A 21901-nucleotide genomic window follows, 5' to 3' on the forward strand; every position below is an offset into this window, starting at 1 on the left:
TGTTTCCTTTTATTTATTTAAATTTATGTGAAAAGTACATTTTGTATTAGTATTTTCTTTATGTAAATCATTCTCATTTGTGCCTTAGGCACTGTTTTTTCCAGATCCATCCATGACACCACGTGCCACATAGTTTGCTGCACCTAGCTCTTGTACAAACCATTCTGTGTTATGCTTTGTTCTTTCTTTACCTTTTTTTTTTGGTCCCCTGGAGAAGGCACCCAGATTTCCTCTAATTCCCCACCATCATTAATGTCCACTTTAGGACTTGTTTGAGAATTTCTCTGGAGATAAATATCCAGAAGCAGAGCTACTAGGTTCCATGGCATGCAAGCAAGTCCCATTGGACTGTTCTTTACAATGGTAGCACCAGATGACATGCCACAAGGAGTACACTAGTTCCTCCATTCCCACAACACTTGGCAATACCCAGTTTTTCTCACCAGAGTAATGTGATACATCATGGTTGTTGGAGAATTTTACCAAAGGTCTTTAATCTTTTGGATTTTCTCTTCCATAATCTGTCTGCTCTTTCCTTTGGTCATATTTGTTGGGGTTCTAGTTTTCTTGTTAACTTAAAGTTAATATTTTAGAAAGCCCACCAGTTTTACTTGTCAGAAACTTCCTATCCCAATCTGTCATCAGTTTGTTACCTTTATTCATGGGTAAGCCTTTGTTGAACAAAAATTCTTACTTTTATCAAAAAACCTTTGTTTTCTTTTAATGTGTTCAATGAGGTTTGTTTAAGAAGTCCTTCTCTAATCCTAGATCAAAATGTTATCCTTAATATTTCTTTTCTATTAACCTCTTCCCTCTAATAGTTAAATTGATAATCTACCTGGAGTCTACCTTAATATGTGGAATTTAGTAGCAATCCAGTTCTATTTTCTCCAAATAGTAGTTTTCCACTGTTCACTAAAAGAACCTATCCTCCTCTCACTTGATTTGTGGAGTCATTTCACAATATCAAGGGAACGCACATACACAAGTCTATACCTATTCTGTCCCACCACTGTTTGTTATTTCACCAATACCATACTGTTTTTCTTACTATGGTTTTGTATTAAACAATAGAGGGAAGTTCCTTACTTTTTTATTTTTATTTTATTTTTAAGATTGTGAATCTTTGTGATGGCAAATAGACTTTGGAATGATTAGTGATTTGCTCAGAAGATTCAACTAGAAATTTGACTAGCATCACATTGAACTTATATTTTAAAGAGAAGTGGCAATTTTTTAATAAGTCATCCATCCAAAAGAATAGACTCTTTTTAGATCATCTTCTGTTTCATTTTTTAGTTTAAAGATATTTTCCATAACAGAAATATGGATTTCTGGGTAGTGCATATACTCTATTTGTTGTTGCTATTATGAACATCTTATTTTTAATTTTATTTCCTAATTAGTATTGCTTGTATTGAGAATTTTTATTTTTCAGTGCTTTGGATAGAACTGAGGGCCTCATGCATGCTAGGCAAGTACTCTACCACGGAACCACATTCCTAATCCTAGTGAAATTTTCTTTATTTATATTTATCTTGCATCGCAATTCCTTCTTATACTCTTATTATTTCTATTCCTCTGTTATTTTTGTAGTTATATGAACATATTATCTATGAATAATGACATTTTTATCTCTTCCTTTACAAGCTGTCTGATTTCTAACATTATTAATAAGGACCTCTGTATTCAATTGAACACAGTGATAACAGGCATTCTTATCTTAATATTGATTTTTTAAAAAAATAAATTGTATCAAATATTTCCCCTGTATTTAGCATGCTATTTTTATTTTTATTTTTTTAAGATGGGGTCTTGCTATGTTGCTCAGACTAGTCTCTCATCTGGGCTCTTTGGCCACAGCCTCCCCAGTAGCTGGTATTACAGACACATGCCCTCACATTCAACTTAGTATCTTTAGAAATTTTTTTTTCTTTTAGTTGTAGATGGACACAATACCTTTGTTTATTTATTTTTATGTGGTGCTGAGGATCAAATCCAGCACCCCATACATGCTAGGCAAGTGCTTTACCACTAAGCTACAACCCCAGCCCCTCAGCTTAGTATCTTTTAACAAACTAAGGAAGTTTACTTCTATTCCTTCTTGCCTAAGAGGTTTCTAAAACTCATAAGAAATAAACTTCAAATATTTTTTCCATATTGATTAAGATATTCTTTTCTGTTACATTAATTATACTGGGAAATTATAATAATATTGTGTTGAATCACATTTGCATTCCTTTACTTGTTCAGGATACATTATTCTATTTTGAATAACCTACTTGGTGTAACAAATAAACATTTAATACTTTTATATCTACATTCATAAACAAAATAAACATAATTTTATTTTCTGTATTGCCTTTATCTGGTTTTGCAGGTCTTCTGTTTGTTGTTAATCTCAGAGAGCCACAGTACCCTATAAATAATAAATATTTAATACATGCTATACATGTTAGTTATTTAATAAAACTATCTTTATTGGGAAAAATTAGGAGGTGAACTTTTAAGGTATCCTCAAAAGAACAGAATCAGGTGGAGAACTCTAATAGTCCTTAACTTTTCTTTTTTGGTACTGGGGATTAAACCTAAGGACACTTAACCACTGAGCCACATCCCCAGCTCTGCCCCCCTACCTGCTGCTAAATTGCTGAGGTTGGCCTTGAACTAGCAATCCTCCTGCCTCAGCCTCCTGAGTTGTTAGGATTATGGGCGTCTGCCACCATGACCGGACCTAAAAATTTATTTTTTCTTTTTGTGGTGCTAGGAATCGAACCTAGGACCTTGTGCACATGAGGCAAGCACTCTACCAACTGAGCTATATCCCCAGTCCCTCTAACAGTCCTAACTAGTTCTGCCTACTATATGAAAAGTCATTCAATTCAGCAATTTAATTAGGCTACATTTAATTAAACCATCACCATCATGACCTTCTTTTTTAGGGTGGGGTACTAGGTACCCAGGGATACTTTACCAATACCCAGTTCTTTTTATTTTTTATTTTGAGACAGGGTCTTGCTAGTTTGCTGAGGCTGGCTTCAAATATGCAATCGTCCTGCTTCAGCCTCCTGAACCAATGGGATTGTTGGTATGTACCACTGCACCTGGCTCACCATCTTCTTGTGAAACATGAAGACATAAGTATAAAAATGTAAGTTACTTGTTTAAGATCCATAGTTAATTAATGGATGGACTAGAATCCAATCCTTGATTCCCAGTCCCAGTGTTCTTAAAAAATTTTATGTTAAAGACATTACCTCTATCACTTCTAGTTTGATTGGTTGATGGATACATTGCATTTCAAGAACTCAAAGAAAATCAAGTGGTGTTTTGTTTTGTTTTTTTCCCTCTCACCTACAATAAACTCAGGACCATGCTAAGGGCTATAAAGAATAAAAAATTTGGGCTGGATTGTGGCTCAGTGGCAGAGCACCTGCCTCGCATGTGTAAGGCCCTGGGTTTGATTCTCAACACCGCATATAAATAAATAAAACAAAGGTCCACTGACAACTAAAAAAATTAAATAAATAAATAAAAAAAGAATAAAAAAATTTTCAGGTGTGGTGGCACACTACTATAATCCAGCAGCTCTGGAGGCTGAGGCAGGAGGATCACAAATTCAAACCCAGCTTCAGCAACTCAGTGAGACCCTGTCAATAAACAGAATGTAAAAAAGGGCTGGGGATGTGGCTCAGTGGTTAAGCATGCCTGGATTCAATCCTCAGTACGTGCCCCCACTCAAAAAAAAAAAAAAAAAAAAAAAAAAGAGAATAAAACATTTTAGTTAGTTTTAAAAATATTTAAAACTTATTATATTTTAAAACTGAATTTAAGTTCAGGATTTATTCATTTTGCTTGGTAAGAATATACCCAAGGATTCAACTGGCCACTGTAACACTATACCCCATGGGATTTAACAACTCACCTTTCCAACAAGCTGTACAATTTCTGCCAGGTCTTCTTCTTCCTGAAGAATTTCCTTAGCTTTGGTCCTCAGAGGAACAAACTCTGTGAAATGTTTGTCATAGTACTCGTCCAATGCACGCATGTACTTGCTGTAGCTGATGAGCCAGTTGACAGAGGGGAAATGCTTACGTTGGGCTAGTTTCTTATCTAATCCCCAAAACACCTAATTAAAAAAATAATAATTTTCTTAAAAAGTTTTTAAGAGTATTGAAGCATATTTGTTTTTCCTAAATATGTTATGTTTAATTTACTGGACAAGTTATTTAATTTTTAGTATGTGTCAAGTGTTATCAAAACAGAATAAACTTGTAGAAAATGTTCATTAAAAATGTATTCTCACTTTCAGGGTGGATAATAATACAAATCAAATTCAAATTTTATCTAACTTTCCTTAATAATGTGAAATGTGATAGCAAAAAGGCAAATTGACACTTTTGAAGATTATTATGGTACAATATAAACATAAGAACAAGAAAAGGCTTATTGAAATGGAACGGATACTTTATTTTGATTAAAAACCTCTAAATGTTCTGATTAAATTCAGTTTCCTATCATTAAGGAGCAATGCAATAAAATTTGACATTCATGTTTCAGAGACTAAACTTTCATAGATATTTTATGAATTCCTAACTTTGTTCCACCTTCCCTCATAATTTAAACTCAAAATTTTAGCATAGGTTAAAGACTTTAAAAATGTAAACTTAGCCTCTGCCATTTCTTCTGATACTGTCAGAAACACAGGTAATTATTCTGTTTTTCCTACATGAATATTACATACATACTTACTTATGATTCATTCCTTCATATAAACTTTTTTTTTTTTTTTAAACTATAGCTCTGAATCATACATCTTTTTCTGGGTACTGGGGATTGAACCCAGAGGCATCAGGGGCACTCAACCACTGAGCCACATCCCCAACCCTATTTTGTGTTTCATTTAGAGACAGGGTCTCTCTCACTGAGTTGCTTAGCACCTTGCTTTTATTAAGGCTATTTTTTTTTAATTTTTAAAAAAATATTTATTCACAATACCTTTATTTCACTCATTTATCTTTTACGTGGTACTGAGGATCGAACCCAGGGTCCCATGCGTTGGAGACGAAAGCTCTACTGCTAAGATACAACCCCAGCCACCCCCCCTCCCAAGGCTGGTTTTGAACTCACAATCCTCCTTGTCACAGGGAAGCAAATGCCAAGGCATTAAGTATATTTTCTGATTTTGCTGTCATTTAGATATAGTTAACAAATGAGTGAAATGACTGGGTCACTTTTTTTTTTTTTTTTTTTTTAAGAGTAGGGGTACTGGGGATTGAACTCAGGGGCACTAGACCACTGAGCTACATCCCCAGCCCTATTTTGTTATTTCATTTAGAGACAGCGTCTCACTGAGTTGCTTAGCACCTCACTTTTGCTGAGGCTGGCTTTGAACTCAATATCCTCCTACCTCAGCCTCCTGAACTGCTGGGATTAAAGATATGTGCCACCATGCCCAGCTACTGGCTCCCCCCATAAAAAAAATGTGGATGTGCCATCTCTACAGTATTCCCTTGTAATTTCCAGATGATTACCAGGCGAGGTGATGGTAGAGCCACAAGATGGAACAAGTTATGGAATCCAACTATGACAGAATGAAATAGAACCCCTTTTGGATAGGATCATCTACCCCTGATCATACTTTTGAGTTAAAATAAACTTCTAGGTTTTTGCCATTACACAATTATTTTTTTAATTAAAAAAAATTTTTTTTTTTACTTGTTGATGGACCTTTATTTCATTTGCTTATTTTAATGTGGTGCTAGGAATCGAACCCAGTGCCTCATACGTATGAGGCAAGCACTCAACCACTGAGATACAACTCCATTTGGACCCTATAGTTACAGTTATCTGTGCATATTGTCCATGAATATATTAAGTTTAATATAACCCTGGTAAAAGAGCTAAGGAAAAGCAGTATTAAAGGCTGTTGGTGTTAAAGATATTTCTAAAACATACTTTACCACTGTTTTCCCTTTAGTGACTAAATTAAATTTTACATGATGACTTAAGTAGTGTTAGAACAGCTAAGAAGAATAGCACAGGAGGAAAGACTCAGACATACCTGAACAATACCAAGAGTAGCAGATGTAACTGGATCAGAAAAATCACCACCAGGTGGAGAAACTCTAAAATAAAAAAATAATAATAATGATATAGTTAGCAGAATGCTATAAAAAATAACACGTGAAAGCCAAATTTTTTGAAAGTCAATTTTTAAGTTAAAGCTTATTTATTTATTTATTTTTGGTGTTGGGGATTGAACCCAATACCAAAACAAATTGAACAAAAGACAAACACAAGTTCTATGACTGGGCTGTAATTCAAGCCCTAACTTTTTAACATAAATAAAATTGGAAATTTTATTAGAAATTATTTCTAATTAGAAATAAATGATCCTTGGAAAGAAAAATGTTACATAAAAATCTTAAAAGCTAGAACTACACCTCAGATAACAATGAATTATTGAACACCTTCTAGTGTGAGAAATAAGATAATCTTTTATTACAATCAATTTCATTATTCTATTCAAACAGATGAACAGGAAGGAAGGAAAAGCTGGAGAACAAGTATGGCTTTATGTGGTAATCATAAAATCTTTACTCTTTATTTATTGATTTTTGGTGTTAGGGATTGAACTCAGAAGCATTTAAACACTGAGCAACATCCCCACCCCTTTTATTTTGAGACAGTGTCTTGCCAAGTTGCTGAGGATGGCATCAAAATTGTGATTCTCCTGCCTCATTCATCTTCCCCCGTTGCTAGGATAACAGGCATGTGCCACCATGTCTGGCTTTACTTTGCTTTTACCATGATTTAATTTCACCATGTCTATAATTTTTTAAGTTATTCCTAAAATACTGTGACTCAAATACAATACATCAGTGAAGGTACAACTATGGAGTCTGAACATGTAGAGATGACCTGTACATCTTCAAAGAACTACTTTGAAGGTCTGTGGCAACAGAATGCAGCCCTGGTTAAGAATCACTGCTACCAGAGAAAGTAAAAATATTTTCTCTTTTAAACCTTTTTGCTTTTGAAAAGAAAACCATTTGGTTGCTTACGCTCCTACAATGCTGACACTTCCTTCTCTTTCAGGATTTCCAAGACATTTCACTCTGCCTGCTCGCTCATAGAAAGAAGCCAGACGTGCACCAAGATATGCAGGATATCCACTATCTGAAAAATGAAAAGAAATTTTAAAAGAGGGGTTCTAAGCCAGTTCCCAAAGTCCTATCAGTCTTGCTTACATGATAAACAACACAAAGACTTACCTGCAGGCATTTCAGCTAATCGACCCGAGATTTCTCTAAGGGCCTCGGCCCATCTCGAGGTAGAGTCAGCCATCATACTGACATGGTAGCCCATGTCACGGAAATATTCTGATAGTGTAATGCCTAAATTGAGAGGAATATTACAAATTACAATGTTAGGATATACATTTCTGACTTTTTACCCTTACGAAAACTTTATAGCATTAAATATATCAAGTAGACTGTTAGCTGTTCCTCCAAATCTACCCTTTCCCTTGTGGGCATGAAGGTGAAGCAAGTCACAGACTTTCCTCCATTTTTCTGAGAACACCCAGAAGTATGAAAGCTATGTGTTAAAAACTAAAAAACTCTTTTTATCTTGGACTCCAGCCTAGTTGACAAAGAGCCCCTGACTACCTGAAACAAACATCTATTACAATGAACAATTAAATGTTTGGTAATATTTGATAGCATAGTCTATCCTATCCCAACATAATACAAATTTTAAAAAACAAGAAGTTTTTTTCCCCCTATTCTGTGTTGAAACAATTAAGTCTGAATTAATTTCCAAACGTAATTTGTCTAATCTAGATATCACATATACATATGGATACTTAAAACTCAACTAATTAGCTTTTATGGTTATTTTTAAAAAGTAACAAATGTTGTTAATACAAGAAATATTTCAATTTTCAGTCTTTCTGGTATGTTGATCAGGTCCTGTCTTGTAAAGTCACACAAGAAGCTAATATATACAAAGAAGTCTCAGGTTCTGATTCCTGTGCTGCCGTTAACCTTGGTCTAGGAACTCAGGATGAGTTTTCTAGTTGTCAAAAGCTTTATCTGCGTTGTAAGCCTCAGATGAATTCTTGGTGCATGAAAAACAACTACCAACCAAAAGGAAAATGGAGAGAAGATAGCTTTTAAGGGTTAATACACACAAAAAGATGCTAGTTCACTATTAAGAAATACAAATAGGATAGATATCTAATAAAGTAAGAATATTTAAAATGTTAGTTAATCAGTCTAGGTGCTGGTATGTGCTGGGGTATTCACTGTAATATTACTTTAATTTTCTATTGTTTGATAAGCATATAAGAAAGTTTAAAAAATACTAGCATTGGTGTAGAGGTGGGTAAACAGAAATTTATCTATAGTTATTACGTTGTTTTTTTTTTTGCAATGACATACCTTCACATTTATTTCATCTTTTTCTTTACAACATCTTTATAATCTGAAAATGTATATATCCTTTACATTTTTCATTTGGATATAGTTATTCCTTCTGAATGATTAACATAATTTAAACTCTATATTAAGCGTTCTATTCTCAAGAATTTTAATTCTAAGAAATTACTCTTAGAAATTGTGTACAAAGAAATAAGCACACAAAACATACTGCCCCCACCAAAAAATCCAACTGACCAACCAAACAACAAAAAAACAAACTCAGTATAAAACACATGCATAAGGACTGTTTAGTGATGCATTGTTTGTGGTAGTAATCAATCCAACTGTCCAATAAACAGACGTTTATTCATTAGATTATGCTATCAAAGGGGCATGGAGCCTGTAATGGTGCATGCCTGTAATCCCAGCAGTGCTGAAGGATAAGGCAGGAAGATCACAAGTTCAAAGCTGGCCTCATCAACTCAGTGAGGTCTTAAGCAACTTAGTGAGACCCTGTCTCTAAATAAAATACAAAAAAGGGCTGGAGATGTGGCTCAGTGATGGAGCGGTCTGGGTTTAATCCTCGGTAGCAAAAAAAAAAAAAAAAGAAAGAAAGAAAGAAAAAGGGGGGTAGTGACATGAAGCCACATAAAAAATGAGGCAGATTTTCCATATTAAAATGGTATTTGTTATGGTTTGGATGTGAGGTGTCCCCCCAACGGGTTATGACAGCCTTAACTGAATCAGTGAACTAATGCCCTGATAGGAATTAACAGAGTGGTAGGGTGTGGCTAGAGGAGGTAGGTCACTGGGGGCGTGCCTTTGGGGTCTATATTTTGTATCTGGCATGTGGAGTCTTTCTTTCTGCTTCCTGATCATCAACTGAGTCACTTCCCTCCACTACACTCTTCTAACCATGATGTTCTGCCTCTTACCTGGATCCCTGAGGAATGCAGGCAGCTATCTATGGACTGAAACCATGAGCCCTCAAATGATCTTTTCCTCTTCTAAAATTTTTCTTGTCAGGTCAAGTCACAGCAGCAAAAAAGCTGACTAAAACAGTAGATCAGGTCCTGTCTTGTAAATTCACACAAGAAGCTAATATATACAAAGAAGTCTCAGGTTCTGATTCCTGTGCTGCCGTTAACCTTAGTCTAGGAACTCAGGCTGAGTTTCCTAGTTGTCAAAAGCTTTATCTGAGTTGTAAGCCTCAGATGAATTTTCTACCTTCTCATAAAAGTTAACTACCAAACAAGAACAAGAAACATATAAATTCAATTATCAAAAGTTAAAGACACATTCAGCACTTTAACAAAATAATGAGGAAAGCCACTTGAATGAGTAAAAATCAAACTAAAGTGTGTGGAAACACCAAGAATTCATCTGAGGCAACACAACTCAGATAAAATTTCTAAAAACAAGGAGACACATTCTGAGGAACAAAACCAAAAATCCTTTGTTTGAATCACTTCAAAGGACTACATGATTAGTGGCAGGAGTTCCCTGGATCCAGTATGGCATCAAGGAGAAGCAGGAAGATAGATGTGAACAAAATATAAGTAGGCCCTTCCTATTTTCACTACATAAAAAGTGTGAGAGGCAGGGTAGAAAAGAAAGAATTTGCCTTACAGCTACTGACTTCTGTTGGCAGGACAAGTAAAAAGTAAAATAATTTAGTTACACAACTGCACCCTGCCACAAACTGTAACTATGAAGAATTCCAGTTACTCTGGACCACAGTCATAGCCAAACCCTGCTATCTCCTACACAGAGATGAATAATAGTGACAATAAATATAAGCATAGGATATCTAAACAAAGATGAAATAAGAAAAAAGATAGAAGGGGATACAATATTGGCAAAAGAACCTGACAAGGAACAGATGAAAACTATGACCGAGTTGAACCATAATAATGCATCCTACCACAAAATAAAATCTCAAGGATTATCTAGCAAGAAACAAAAAAAAGAGATGTTTCAAGAGCTGGCAGAACTCAACAAAGAACTGGTAGGAAAAATAAAACTATTTTAGAAATAAAGGTTTCATTAGAAGCAACACAAAGAATAAATGTCATTTATTCTGTATACAGACAAAAGGTTAAAGAGAAGGGACTGGAGAAGAAATTATAGCATACGGAAGAGAGATAAGATATATTAATAGATTGAACAGTTGTACCATGTCTCAGGAAAAATTAATCAAAGATATCAATATGAGACTTGAAATTTAAAGAGAAATTCCTCTGGGCAAATAGAAAAACCAACCCTAAAAGAAAAAAAAAAGGTCAGTCTCAGATATTTCTCCAATATTTAATGCTAGAATAAGAGTTCTCAAGGGAATAATATTGAAGCAAGACTTTTATACTAAGCCAAACAATGGTTAAAGTTGAATAGGCATCAATTCAATTCCATATATCATATCCATTTAATCTATAAAAAAAATTTTACTCTAGTAAACATAGTAGATCATAACAGTTATGAAACTCATATACATTAATGTTTTGTCTGTTTTATCTTCCTCCCAATAAATGAAAACCACCAGACTAGAATTAATAATTGAACCAAAAATTTTATATTCAAATTACTATTAAAGCTTAAAGGCAACAGGAAAAATAAAACAAAAAAGAAAACTTATGAAGAAACAAGAATTCAGGAAATACAGTTTCCATGAGCCTGTCTTGAAGAAACTTCCAGGCAAATCCTTTTGGATTAGCCAAAGGGCTGCTAGTGAGCATTAACTCCATTTTGCTGCAGGTCTAAAGCTAAATTAAATTAAATACTGGACTTACTGTTAGAAAAACAGAATACAAATTTAATGAGTTTTGAAAAACAGAAATAAAAACACTAAAAGTTGAGATTGAAGTGGGAGTAAAGATGGAAGATAATATATAAACACACCAATTTTCTTATCTTTTCTATCACTAGTCAAAATATAATAATTTAAAGCTGATAATCTAAGCATATTTAAAGACAGATCAATGGGAAAAGGTATAAATATATCATTTCATGGTCATTAAAAATACTGGAGCAGTTCTATAAATATCTTCTGTTTACTTACTTTCAAGATTAAAAAAGCAAAATATCTTTTTAAAGTTAGGATGTAACTATATAAAAGTATCATAGAATGAAAGAAAAGTTCTCTGCAAAAGGAAAATCTTGGTGCTAGCTTTAAGTTTAAGAACAGGTATTAATTGCTTTTATGACAATCTGTAACTCACCAGTATAAATAGAGGCTTCTCTAGCAGCAACAGGCATATTGGAGGTATTGGCTACCAAAGCTGTCCTCTTCATGATTGACTCTACCTTACCATCAACTTCCATAGTGAGCTAGAGGTAAAAAAAAAAATCCATAGGTAATCTCCTGAGTTCTAAATGTAACATTTTGGTTCCCCAACCCTACCTTTCACAACTTGTCCATGTTTAATTCCTCTAACCCGTATTTCCCAAATAATATTCCCTATTACTCTAATTGCTCTTTCCTGTACCATGGTGCTATGCTATGAAGATAGATATTATTTCCATTTCATAAATGAAATCTATTATTTTATGAAAAAGAAAATATTTCTATAATAGAAACTAGTAGATCACAAAACCTATGTAAAGTTCACATACGTAAATATTTTTGTCTGTTTTATCTTTCACCTCCATACCAAAAAGAGAAACTTTCAAGAGTCTGACTGAAAAATTTAAATTTCTTTCCTTCAATATAAAATCATAGGTATTTCTTTAAAATATCCTTGACAAAGAAGAGCATTACTCCAGACCCAATATTAAGCTTTATTAACTGCCATGAAAGTTGATATGTGGTATTTTCTCTAGAATAGTATTTGAAGTTTTCCACATACAGACCTCTGGGAAGTCCCGGAGGACTTCAGACATCTCGTTTCCTCTTTCACCACATCCTACATAAATGATCACATCACTGTTGGAATACTTGGAAAGAGACTGTGATATCACTGTCTTTCCACAGCCAAAAGCTCCAGGGATAGCAGTAGTTCCACCTTGTACACACCTAACAAAGAAATAAAAAAAAAATTAATGGATCGCTTTGCTTGCTAATAAATACTATTAAATATTTAAAAGTAGGTAAGTGAAACAAATATAAGGAAAGAAAATGCTCTGAAATATTCTATAAACACACACATAAGATATACACACATAAATATAGTAATTGTCCCCTTTTTTATATCTTTAATAATATCTTTTAATCATTATTCATCTCTATCATCTTTACTAGCAGAACAGGGCAAGTATATTTCATAAGGCACCTGGGGAAGAGGAGTGTGAAAATACGATAAGATGGTGCTAATATTCTGAATGCTTATATAAATTAGTTCATGACAATACAGGACAATACAAGACAATACAGGAGGATAGGCGTGGTGGCTCACATCTATAATCCCAGCTACTCAGGAGGCTGAAGCAGGAGGATCACTAGTTCTAGGCCAGCCTCAACAACTTAGTAAGACCTTGTTTCAAAATAAACAATAAAAAGGACTAGGGATGTAGTAGCTCAATACCTAATACTGCTGGGGTAGGGGGAAAACAGTACAGGAATTAAAAATAAAAAATACAACTATAAAGTTTAATGAACAAAGTTTTGTTAAAGTATTAAGTTAATCCTCTTTCAATAATATTTACTGAGCACTTTTTTCTAGGTACTAAAAACTGTGCTTGGAGATGCTGGAGAGACAATAAACAGCCAATAAAACAGTGATGTTCTTGTATTCACAAAGCTCAGATTGCAGTGGGATAAACTAACTGGTGAATCAGATGGTGATTATGATACCATTTAGCTGCCAAACTCTCCATAAAAAGTGGCAACAGAAAGTGGATGCCACTCTTTGTGTGTGTGAGGGAAGGGTGTGATCAGGAAAAACAGGATGTAATTCTAAAGGAAAAGTCTTTGTAATATTATGCTTTATCTTAAAAATTCATGGAACCATTGCATCCTTAATTATAAAAACAGATTGTTTTCCAATATAAAACTAATATGCATCAAAATTGTTTTCCTCCAAACCTTTTAGGTATTTGATAGACTAAGGCACGTCACATTTCTCTGCATACTTCTCTCATAATGGCTCTCCATACTTCTGCCAAATCAATTTAACCTGGAGTGGGGATGGGACTGGGTATACCCAATTTGGAAATTTATCAATCCAATGTGAAAAGTTTGACACTGGTTTGGAGCAGGAGGACCTGAAAGTAGGTAAGACTTGAAAGAAATGGAAGTCAGCCATAAAGGAAATGTCAATCCAAGCAGAGGGAACAGCATGCCCAAAGGTCCAGGGGCAGGAGAGACCATTGCTTGAGGAATTAAAAGTCTTTCCAATATTCCTAGAAGATGGCGTTTAAGGAAGTAGTTGGGCAGATGAGTGGCTGAGTCAATGCTGGAAAGTAGGCAATAGCTAGATGATGGGTGACTTTGTAAGAAATTCATGATATGTATTATTTTTTAAGAGCAATGAAAAATACATTAAGAGTTTTAATTTAATCTTTTAGTGCAGGATCAGATATGTTTTAGATGGACTACTATGTCATATGGAAAACCACCTAGAAAGAAAGCAAAACTGAGGATAGCAAGTCTGATTACATGTAATTATTGCAGGAATTAGGGCAGGGCTTTAACTATAGTAATGGAACAGGAATTAAAAACACAGATAAAAATATTTAGAAAACAGAATAAAAGCATTTGCTGAATTAGATATGGGAAGATAAGATCAGTCCTTGAGAAGTCACAGAAATGACATCTGTGAAGAGGCAACAAAGAAAAGGAACAAGTTTCAAAGAAGGGGTGGTGATTAAGGTGGATTCAGTTTTGAATATGCTGATACTGAGGCACTTGTAGGATACTCAAAAGGTATTATCAGAAGTAGATATATAAATCTGGAAGTCAGGAAAGGTCTGGGATAAAGATACAGAAAAGAGTCATCACACATGGATGAATATTTAAATCAGGAGAGTTTATAAAAGTTATCCCAAGAGACAGAGTAAGTGACAGAGTAAGGACAAAGAAGCTTTAGAAAAGCAAAAATCCTAAAGCGTACCAAAACTTTAGGGGAGAACAAAAAAAGAGGGTGTTTCAAGGAAAGAGTGACACCAATATTCAAAGTGTAGGGATTAAGAAAATATATTTCTTGATCAAGAATGGGAGTGACTGATGACAGCAGCGAGGGTAGTTCAAGGGATTCATATAAAAAAGGGCAGAATACAGTGAGAGTGGGAAAAGCAGAGACAATTTTCTTACTCTTTCAAAATGTTTGTCAATGAAGATGAGGAGAAAAGTAGTGACAAGTTGGAAAGAAATAGAGGATAGAAGATAGACTTTTATCATTAGAGAGGAGAGAAAGGGAAGATGACTCTGATCTTTGAGGAGACATGATAGGAGATAAGCTCCAGAAAAAGAAGAGCTGGGTGCAGTGGTGCACGCCCCTAATCCCAATGACCGAGGAGACTGATGCAGGAGGATCAAGAGTTCAAAGCCAGCCTCAGCAAAAGTGAGGTGCTAAGCAACTCAGTGAGACCCTGTCTCTAAATAAAATACAAAATAGGTCTGAGTATGTGGCTCAGTGGTCAAGTGCCTCTAAGGGGTTCCAAAACTCATGCTTTCTAATTTCTCTGTGAAAGAATGTGAATGATCATTTATAAAGAAAGAAAGAAGGGTGGAGTTAAAGATCTGAGGCAAGTGGAATAGTTTGAAATAGCTGCTGAGAAATATAACTAGTGAAATGCAGAAGGATTGCTACCCAATAGTAGAGTTAGATATCTATGAGTAGAGTTAAGAAAAGGAGCTAGCTAGATTGATTTTGCTAGGTGGTATGTTAAAATACAGAGGAACAACAAGATTTATTACATTAGTAACAAAGAGCCATAAGAATGAAAGACTATTAAGTCTACTCTAGGCTGAATAGTGAAAGATATGGAAATAGGAGGTACTGACTAATAAGAAAAAAGAGTCAAAGGATGAAGATTTTTAATTTTTTTTAGTTATACATAACACTAGGATTGATTTTGACATAATTATAAAACATGGAATATATTTACTCTAATTCAGTCCCTAGTAGTTCTCCCTATCCTCTTTCCTCCCCGTTTCCTTCCCTCTATTCTACTGATCTTTCTGCTATTTACTTCAATTTTTTTTTTAAGTTAGTGTCTTGTGGACATACATGATGGTGAGATTCATAGCAGTATATTCATATATATACAGGGGCAAGTTAGGTCAGATTCATTCTACTGTTTTTCCCCTGTCCCATCTCTTCTTCCTTCCTCTCCATGCCCTTCATCTAATTCATCTGTCTCTCTTCTATTCTGATGGAATCCCCACTTCCCTTTCTTTCTCTCCCTACTCCCTCCCCCACTTATTCTGGACTAGCTTCCACAAAGCAGAAAACATTTGACCTTCAGCTTTCTGAATCTGCCTTATTTCACTTAGCATAATAGTCTCCCACTTAGAATGGAGATCTCAAAAAGATAATAACAGCAAGAACAACTTAAAATTAAGAAAATTCCTTAAGAATGCACAGGAGGGACAGCCTGAGGCAGTGGCACACACCTGTAATCTCAGCAACTCAAGAGAGTGAGGTAGGAGAATTGCAAATTCAAAGCCAAGACTCAGTAACAGCAAGCCCTAAGCAATTTAGGGAGACCTTGTCTCAAAAATAATAGATAAAAAGGGCTGAGAATGTAACTCAGTGGTTAAGCACCCCTGTGTTCAATCCCCAATACTAAAAAAAAAAAAAAAAAAAAAAAAAAGAAGTGCATGGGAGGGTGGGAATGCAGCTCAGTGGTAGAGGGCACAAAGTCCAGAAATTCAATCCCCAGCACCACACACACAAAAAAGTGCACTGGTTTGATCAGAGGTTGAGGAGCTCCTGCCTTGCAGTTTCAGTCTTTTCTGTGAATTAAATGATAAAGTCATTTGTTGAAATAAAGCAGGATATGATAAAGACTAAAATTTACAAATAAAGGAAAAGATTTTTGAAGAAAAGAAAATAGTAAGAGCAGACTACAAATTAAGAAATAATGCTGGCAGCATAAAGAGCCTAGCTGATTTTAGAAATCATTAATGAACAGTAACACCAGTCTACTAATTCTAAGATAACTTAAGAGCAATACACTGTTTTGGCACAGATATTCTTATGGAAATTTTAGTTTTTCAAAATATTTTAGAAATAAACAATCGTGTTTGCCTCCATGGGGGAAAAAACTTATAGGACACATGCCAAACTTACGGAAAAAGGGCATCAAGGACTCTCTGGCCAGTCAGCAAAGGATGATTGGCTGGCAGCTTCTCAGTGACAGGACGAACTTGACGAACAGGCCATACCTGGACCATGTTGAACTTCTCCTTTATACCTTCAAATTCAAGCTCCAAGACAACATCCTATAAAAAAAATACAGCATGGTTTTAAGTGCAGTCAAATTTGTAAATGTTTCTTCCTCCAAAATTTAAGTAATCCCCAATTTCTCTTGGGAATAGGAAGGTGGTACATGGAAGTGAGAAGGGAGATTGATATTTTTTATTGTCAATTTTAAATATTGTCCTAAATTATTTTTAACCAGGTACATTATTGTTTTAGTGATTTTTTTAAAGTTTAGAAATATATTTTTAAAAAGGCATATATCAAGCTATAAAGAAACAGTTAAACAAGTTATATGTAAATGCCTGGGAAAATCTTAAAGGATATATAGTAAGATGCTGCTGGGACTAGGGAGAAGTAAAAATTTCATATTTACTTTCCATTCTCTGTTTTGTCTGTTTTATTATAATGATCTTATACAGCTTTAACAAAAAATAGCTATTGAATAAAAATCCTAAAATATTTAATAAAGTTGAACGTTTTTTATTTTTAGATGAATGTTTTAAAATACTTAAATATTTATACAAGCAAAAAGGTAATGAGTAATATAATAACACTTGTGAACACAGAGATTGTTTTAACTACTCACACACAACTTAAAAGTTCAAGGCCCTATAGAATTCTGTAATTTTCTTGAAACACAAATTCAACTTGTCTGCTTTAGGCTGGTTTCTCCATTTGGAATGAGTGAGTCTTTAAGCTATTGTGTAAAGCTAGGTGATTACCCAGAACTATAAACTTAACTCAGATCTTGTCCTCTACATATTGTAGAGCACAGATTTATTTTTGTGAAATTATTTAAAAATTATCCCTTAACACATTTTATTAGGAGGAAATTATAGGTTGTAATGGTTTTCTCAATAAAGTTATCTTCATGCCCTGTAAAGATGATTATAATTGATATTATGTGACTATAAATAAAATTAAAGAATTAAGTTTTAAGTGGTTCAAAGTGAGAGTTTGTATTATCCATTATACAATGTGACATTACATCACATATGATATACATACATATATCAATATGCATACATTATTGACAAAAATCAAAAGTATATTCAATCTAAGCCTGAAGAATAAGGGATTTAAATAAATGTAGCATCAGTTAAGAAGGCATAAAAACAATATTCTTACTAAAAAAGAAACCATATATTCTGCTTTTTGTACTCCCAAGTCCGAGTTAAAACAAAAATAACCTTAAAAAATAAGGATATAGGAGCCTGATGTGGTGGCACACAGCCATAACCCATCTACCTGGAGTGCTGGGGTAGGAGTATCACAAGTTGAGGGCCAGCTTTGGCAATGCAATGATATCCTTGTCCCAAAATAAAAAGAGGATTCAGTGGTAGAGCATTCCTCCTGAGTTCAATCCCCAGTACCAAAAGTAACTATTATTATTATCATTATCATTATAAGTATAGGACTGGACCTGTAGTTCAATGCTAGAGTGTTTGCTTAGCATGATCAAGGTTCTGGGTTTGATTTCCAATACCCACACACACAGATACACGCAAAATTAGGAGTCACTCAAAACCTATATCAATTCTTTTAACTACTTACAGTATCAATCACTTTTTTTTCTTTTTTCTTTCTTTCTTTTTTTTTTTTTTGGTGCTGGGGATCAAACCCAGGGCCTTGTGCATGCAAGGCAAGTACTCTACCAACTGAGCTATATCCCCAGACTATTTACAGCATCAAAATGGAGCAACTATAATATATAAATAGGGCTACTATGTGGGATAAAGTTCAAGTAATACTTACAGAGGTATCATAATTCCCAGGTGGGGCAATATAAGTGACAGTTCCTCGGTTTCGTGGGGGTAACATGATTTTGTGTTTGATGAGCGAGTTCTCATTGACAATTCCATAAATATCTCCACCAGTGATATGACTACCAACCTAGAGAAAAATGCGTTTAACATTTAGTGTTCAAATAAACAAACAGAATCACTTCTGATGCTATAAAAACAATTTGCTTCACTTATCAATAAAACATACTAGTTCTTCAATCCCACAATGCATTTAAGGAAAAATTTAAACTATGCTCATGTAGTCTATTTTTATTTGGACTAAGAGTACAAAATAGTTCACTAAACATTCATTTCACATTCTTTCACCAACTTCAGAAATTCTTGGTTACGTAGACATACCCGTAGGTTTTTGCATGGTGTAAAATCCCATTTAACATCTCTGCTAAGAGCAGACACATTTACTCCTCTGGGGATGTAGATACTTTGGGTCTGACTGCTGATATCTGACAAAGGTCTTTGAATACCATCAAAAATGGCTCCCATAATGCCGGGACCAAGCTCAACGGAGAGAGGTTTTCCAGTTCGGAGTACAGGGTCTCCAACAGACACACCAGCTAGAAATAGTGGTTGAGGAAAACTCACAATGAAAGTTTAAGGATATGATCAATAAGAATTATCACAGTTTAAAAGTAGAGGTTCCCTAACTTTCTCAATTCACAGCATCCTTAGTATTTCAATAATATTTCACAGTGTCCCAGGACAAAAAAATTATAATTTCAATTAATAAATAGTTACGTTTAAACAACTTAACAAATACATAAATATGTGAACAACTGAGTAGCGATGAAAGAATAATATGCATCAGTTGAAAGAAAAAAGAGTATAAATTTCAGCCCTAAATAACAGTAATTCTTATGAACAGGATGTTTATGCCTATTTTCAAACTTTGCGATCACAATGGAAACCCATATTCCATACTGACTTTTACCTATTTGCCTTTTAGCTTAGCAACCACCAAACACTCAGCTTTGCAAAGATATGACACCACCAACAAGAATGTAATGCAGCAAAATAATAAAAATGTTTATTATCTCAAGGTACTAGTTCATGTAGTATCTGACAAGATATCTAATATTTCTGTGTTAACCTCAAAAATTTTAAGTATTCTGGGCATCACATGAGTTTACTGCAGCTGCCCAGTGTCTTTGCAATTTGGGAACCACAGGGCTAAAAATAAAAGACAAGCCTCTCATTAATTCATCATTTCAAACACACCACTATAGAACAGTAGTCTCCCTAAAAGACAATAGTACCTGGACAAAAACATAAAGAACTAAAGAAGTGACTTTGAAAGGAAAAGTGTAAAATCTGTAAATAAGCACAAAAAATTCACCTTGTTCTCTAGTATTTGTTCATAAGAGTAAAATCAGTACTACTTTTCACTGAAAGCAATTTATCAATATCTACTGAAATTAAAAATGGTTAAATCTTTTTTTTTTTTTAAATGGTTAAATCTTAACCTAGGAGCCAACTTCTGTGAATTCATACCATGGTTACACTGTAGCACTGTTGATAAAAGCAAAAGATTAGAAACAATCAAATTTTCTGTCATTAAGAAATCAATTAATAAACTGATACGCCCATATAATGGAATTATATGTAACTAGAAGAAAAGGATAGGAGCAAGTATGAATCTCTCTAGAAAGCTCTCCAAAATAAACATTTTTATTCTCAGTATCTGATTATGAAAATTTTTAAACCTAAACAAAACTGAAAGAATTTTTCAGTAAACTCCCTCTATCATCTAGATTTTACCAATATTTTATTTTATTTAATACATTATTCATGCACATCTTCTGTAACACACATATTTTTAAGTGAAAAAAGTAGGATACAGAATAGTGCACATAAAATGCCATCTTGTGGGGGAAAAAGAAAGGAAAAATATGTATTTGCTTAGTTGTGCAATTAAGAAACTAGAAGGATATATAATAAAAGGAGTCAATTAAAGTGGTTGTGTGTTTTGAAAACTGACTAGGTACAGGATAACAAAATTAGGAAAGGTTGCCACTGTATTTATTTTCATTTATTTTAAATGTTTAAGCCATGTAAAATATTAAATAGGGCTGGGGTATAACTCAATGGTAGAGTTTGTGCTTAGCATGGAGAGGTCCTATTCAATGTCCAGCAGGTCCGCTCAAATGATTAAATAAACATAAAGGTAGCAATAGGAAAAAATCTTTTTGTTTAGATTTATTTTTTCAGATGATTTTGTTTTAAATTAGCACCCAGCATTTGAACAGGAAAACCAGTTACCAGCAAGTATGAATTTTAGAATGGTCAAAAAAGTAGTATAAAATAAAACTTGGTTAAATACCCAAATAATTAATGCTGGTTTAAACAAAGATACATATGAATGCCCCCAAAGGTGATTCCTCTTCACAAGACTCAAGTCTTAAACTCTTCATTTTTCAAAGAAAATTGTTTAAAAGCCAGTATATTAATAACCAAACAATAAGGATTTCCTAGTGCTAAAGGTATAATGGAACGTGTCACCTAGTGCTATTCATCAGAATAAAGACAGACTGGTAACTGATTTAACTATAGCTTTATTATTTTAAACAGAAATTATGGCTAGAGAATTTTAACCACACAAATCAATAGTGTTATTCCATTTATGCCTTATGTGTCCTTCTGAAAAAATTCCAATTGCATACCCCTGAAGTCTGTGAACTCCTGAAACATCAAGAGCAACGAAAATTCAAAACATTAATACTAATTCCTTAAAATAACAGTACTGATTCCTAGCATCTTTTCTCCTTTTTTCAATATACTCCTATATCAGAAGCATATATACGTATGTATGCATGTATATAAAATATGTGTATATGTGTATGTATGTGTATGTATACATATCCAGACTCTTTATGACATCTACTTTTCCTGCTTCTAATATGACTGGTAGTTGCTGCTTTTACCTTTGGCACTTGAATTTAAATACACAGAAAGTGGCCGGAAATTGAATTAAAAAGGATACAAGTTTCTTCATACACCTGAATAGTAGCCATGTCACCTTCCAATCGAATAATCTCTCCAACCAACTCACTGTGACCCACTCTTACCAGCTCATACATGGCTGCACCTGCCATGTCACAGGCTGTAACCACTGAAGAGAAAAAAGACTGTTTAGATGACTTAAGACTTTGGTGCTCTGTAAATACAATAACATGACTTTCTAATGCATTCAAAACAAAGATAAAACTACCATTATGGAACACACTCGTAGTTTCACATAAATATGTATGTTTAGTACATGACATAAAGAGGTAAACAAAATAAATTAGTCTAAAGTTTATTAATTTATACACTA

At 34.1% G+C, this 21901-nt stretch overlaps 1 protein-coding gene across 1 annotated transcript in view; it reads right to left on the bottom strand.

The window, feature by feature from the left end:
* The window catches only part of Atp6v1a (ATPase H+ transporting V1 subunit A), a 56459-nt gene that overhangs the window by 7934 nt on the left and 26624 nt on the right, over nt 1-21901 (bottom strand). Inside the window, exons 4-13 of the mRNA XM_076868119.2 lie at nt 21569-21697; nt 18931-19145; nt 18542-18679; nt 16655-16806; nt 12273-12435; nt 11642-11750; nt 7278-7400; nt 7068-7182; nt 6065-6128; nt 3926-4129 (exon numbers count right to left, since the gene is read on the bottom strand). Of these exons, the coding sequence (XP_076724234.1) occupies nt 3926-4129; nt 6065-6128; nt 7068-7182; nt 7278-7400; nt 11642-11750; nt 12273-12435; nt 16655-16806; nt 18542-18679; nt 18931-19145; nt 21569-21697 (1412 nt within the window). The remainder of the gene's footprint in view (nt 1-3925; nt 4130-6064; nt 6129-7067; nt 7183-7277; nt 7401-11641; nt 11751-12272; nt 12436-16654; nt 16807-18541; nt 18680-18930; nt 19146-21568; nt 21698-21901) is intronic.

Source organism: Callospermophilus lateralis, chromosome 10 (assembly GCF_048772815.1).
Source record: "Callospermophilus lateralis isolate mCalLat2 chromosome 10, mCalLat2.hap1, whole genome shotgun sequence".
Lineage (NCBI taxonomy): Eukaryota > Metazoa > Chordata > Mammalia > Rodentia > Sciuridae > Callospermophilus > Callospermophilus lateralis.